The following is a 4100-nucleotide window of genomic DNA, read 5'->3' as shown; positions in this document are numbered from 1 at the left end:
CTTCACCAAAAACAGGCTCATTGGCAATCTCCCTACTCATCTCTGTTATTACTACGGTTTATGTAATATCCTGTAAAAAAAAAGGTAGATACAAGTCTCCCTATTTGAGTGTTTACCCGGTTTAAAATCGTGGATCTCGAGGAACACACGAATTCATTCGACCAATCAAAAACGTGGAACTGCTTCGAGGGCCCTCCGCTAAGGTGGCGCGCCGAAAGCAGAGAAAAATTGAGACCACCAAAAACAGGCTAGTAGATACACACCACTTATGGGAGTCATAACAAACCCCCACCACTGTCCCTATGAGTCATAGAGCGCATCGCGCTGTGCCCCCCTGCACTGCACTATGGCGCCACCCCCTCGCCTATGCGACCAGCTCTCCCCTCCACCTGCGACACAGTTGTGGACCCTCCCATCACGCGGTCTCTAAGGAGGTAAGCGTCCCATGGTGAAGTAGAACACAGTGTTTTTGTAAGAAACGCTATATATATATTATAAAGCTGTCTGGCGTGATATATTTTCGCTGATTAGCCTGAGCCCTGTATAGAGGAATATGCTTAATGTTTTATTGCCCATCGCCCCGTTACCATTATTGACAAGATATGGGGAGATGGAGATGAAGGAAACAAAAACAGAAAAAATAGGTATTTTTTAAATATATGTCGTATATTGTAAGAAACAGTAGCTGTACAATTTTATTAAGAGAATAAATCCTCAAGCATGATCATTCTGGGTAGTCGTGGTGCTCCGCACGAAGGAGAGGTACTCGTGGTTATACAGGGAGAGTAGCTCCACCAATAACTGATAAAGAGCTGGCGACCACAGGCCTTTCTTTTCCAAAACCAGCCGAAGATCATCCAATATGTTGTCCCGGGAGGCGTCATCCCCGCGGCGATCGAGCTCCGCAATCAGCGTGTCTTTGCAGCTGTTAGCGCTGTCGGTGATCTCGCGTAGTCTGTTTATTTGGATGGTCACGCAGCGCAAGACCCTCTGGAGATTAAGGCACGACACCCTCTTTCCGGGAGGCGTCATCCCCGCGGCGATCGAGCTCCGCAATCAGCGTGTCTTTGCAGCTGTTAGCGCTGTCGGTGATCTCGCGTAGTCTGTTTATTTGGATGGTCACGCAGCGCAAGACCCTCTGGAGATTGAGGTACGACACCCTCTTCATTACGATCACGGGTGTGTACGCTCTAGCTCTTTTAATGCCCGAGTCGTCGTTACTCGTATATAGCGGCGCCGATGGTTTCAAAATAATGGCACGTTCCCCGTATGAGTACGTAAAGACTATCTCGTGAGCGGTCATGAAAATAGGAGTGTTGAATTCCTCGGGTACCTCCTTGATGTTGTCCTCTGTGGTGAAGAACTTGTCGATGACGGGTAGGTGTTCGGCGACGATCGCCCACTCGCTAGCCTCAAACTCCACGCCGGAATAATCCTGATTAATGATGCGTATCACAGGCGATAAGCTTCCCGAACGATTTAAAGAGAAGCCGGTGATTACTTGTTTCGAAAACGATCGGTTTAGACCGTACACAGTGGATAGCAGTACTTGCTTCTTGTACATGATGATGATTATAGGAAGCGCTAGTATACGATCAGTGCGGGTGTCTGAGCAGTACTGCCTAAGGCGGTATCTAAAAAAAACGCATCATCGGAATATCATTGAACATATACCCCCACCACCACAGCTTCCGCCACACACTGTTTTCATAGGATACAGTGGACAAAGAGTACATGGCCTTGACAGAGTATTCTGCTGATACGGTAGTATGTATCAGCGCAGCCTCCGCCACACACTGTTTTCATAGGATACAGCGGACAAAGAGTACATGGCCTTGACAGAGTATTCTGCTGATACCGTAGGATGTATTAGAGATGACTAGATACCGATACCCTATAGCGGGTGAGTTCCCCACTACCGCAGCCTCCGCCACACACTGTTTTTCATAGGATACAGCGGACAAAGAGTACCTGGCCTTGACAGAGCATTCTGCTGATACGGTAGGGTGTATCAGAGATGACTAGATACCGATACCCTATAGCGAGTGAGTCGCTCTCGCGTGCATCTACATCAGCGTTAACCTGATCCAGCGGCGGCCAGCGGCACGCGCGAGCATCCACTGATGTACAGTCTGAGAAAGTTAGTAGAATCGCTACAGCAGTCCATTGGACAAAGAGATTTATAAAGCTGCACGAAGAAGAAATGGCGCACTACAACTGCGAGGAATTTTTGCGGCATAGGCGTATACAGAAGACGAAGATTACAGCAGCCCACTGCACAAAGAGATTTATAAAGCTGCACGAAGAAGAAATGGCGCACTACGACTGCGAGGAATTTTTGCGGCATAGGCGTATACAAAAGACGAAGACACGAGCCCTCTACCGCTACGCAATCCCCGAACAATATCCAGAGGAAGAGACCGTACGGGAATGGTTGCGAATACGTCATTTAACGGGTGTACCGCTAGTATCGATATACATGTCGAAACCGGGAGCCCTGGACGCTGATGAGCTATACGGTGATAACCCCGACATGATCTGCCGTAAGGGTTGAGCCTCTGGTGTGAGGCCTGTGATACTACCGGAGCTATCTGTAGCTGCTATACTGGATAAGGGATACCGCGATTTCACACGGTGTAGCGTGACGCTGGGTTTTATCGGTGATCAGCGTTGTAACGATAGTCCTTACGCACAGCGCGTATGCACCCACGAGTGGCTGGCAAAAGACGAGTGGCGTATGTCCGACGATGGTAGCCCCAAGTGCCGCATCACATATCGACGCCCAATGACCAGATCAGCCCTAGCGATGCTACGGAGCAGGTGTAAACGTCCCACACCGGAGGAGTTACCGCGCCACGTACCTATGCGTCTGGAGGCGTATGTCCGACGATGGTAGCCCCAAGTGCCGCATCACATATCGACGCCCGATGACCAGATCAGCCCTAGCGATGCTACGGAGCAGGTGTGAACGTCCCACACCGGAGCAGTTACCGCGCCACGTACTTATGCGTCTGGAATCGCAGGCATGGTTGGCGGCATTCAACCACCTCGAGAAATTACGCGAAAGCTGCGTCACCCTATGGTGTTTGAGGGCTATGCGTGCCTACGAGACAGCGCTACACACTCTGGAGAAGCGCTGCAGTCTGACAGAGTTTATAGGGTGCGTTACCCTGGCGACACAGGATGGCCCACCACACCTAAAATATAAGGAATACTGAACGAGCGTGGTCAGCATGCCCAGCGGCCTTTACGCGTACCTGGAAGCACTCGACGACACGTGGGATGTCTATACAAGCCACGATGTGTACGATGAGGAGGGAGAGCACGCGGAGGAGTCAAACAATTTGGGGTACTATGCAATGGATACGCGAACAGCATCCCGACGCAACATTCGACACGTACGCTGTATGGCAATTTTTCGCGATGAGAGCTGCGAGACACTGCTGCAGGATGGTCGCGTCGGAAAGGATATCGCCGTGCAACTCATAGGTGGCGATATCGATGAGTTCAACACTGTAAGAGATTGGTGCGATCTTCTGGTAGCTACGGATTGTAAAATAGAGTAACATGATACGCATCTCAGACCCTTACATCACGATGGAGAGAGATGCTGATGCAGGCTGGAACGGTGTGCGTCAGCAGATCGCTGCAACTACCGATGCAACACCTCTATACTGTTTTACACGTATTATGGATACACGGTATTTCGGGATCAGTGAACGATCGATAAACTCTGTATATATGCAAATATATCTGGTCGTTATGTTTGAAACGATTTACCCGATTTTACCCGATTTTCGACTGATAACACTGCCATAAGAGAATCGTGATTTTTTCCGCTGAATCAGCTGTTTTGCATGGTCACGTTTTTGAAAACATAGTCCACTGGTATGAAATTAATATCGCAACGACTGTAAGACGGGCACGGGCTAGATGTACCCTGCTTTAGTTCGTATCACGACGTCCCGGTAGACAGACTGATCACCTAAAGCAATCAAAAGTTTTTAAAAAAAATGTCATCTGTAACGCATATTCGCGAATGCATTGTCGGTTTTGTAAAGACCAGGCGTCTGATAACACCTACAAACGCGAGATTATTC

General features: G+C 49.1%; 1 protein-coding gene across 1 annotated transcript; it reads right to left on the bottom strand.

Annotated features, from left to right (window-relative positions):
- Positions 1 to 601: 601 nt before the first annotated feature.
- Positions 602 to 1668, bottom strand: LOC107269101 (the record flags this gene model as incomplete). Its single annotated transcript, XM_015742578.2, is given in 2 exon segments — positions 602 to 987; positions 1136 to 1668. Coding segments are annotated over 2 exon segments (702 nt in total). The 5' UTR covers positions 1565 to 1668.
- Positions 1669 to 4100: the final 2432 nt, after the last annotated feature.

The sequence above is a fragment of the Cephus cinctus genome, unplaced genomic scaffold, assembly GCF_000341935.2.
Source record: "Cephus cinctus unplaced genomic scaffold, Ccin1 Ccin1_scaffold0602, whole genome shotgun sequence".
Lineage (NCBI taxonomy): Eukaryota > Metazoa > Arthropoda > Insecta > Hymenoptera > Cephidae > Cephus > Cephus cinctus.
The sequence above is the reverse complement of the archived record's forward strand: the minus strand, read 5'-3'. Positions and strand labels throughout refer to the sequence as shown.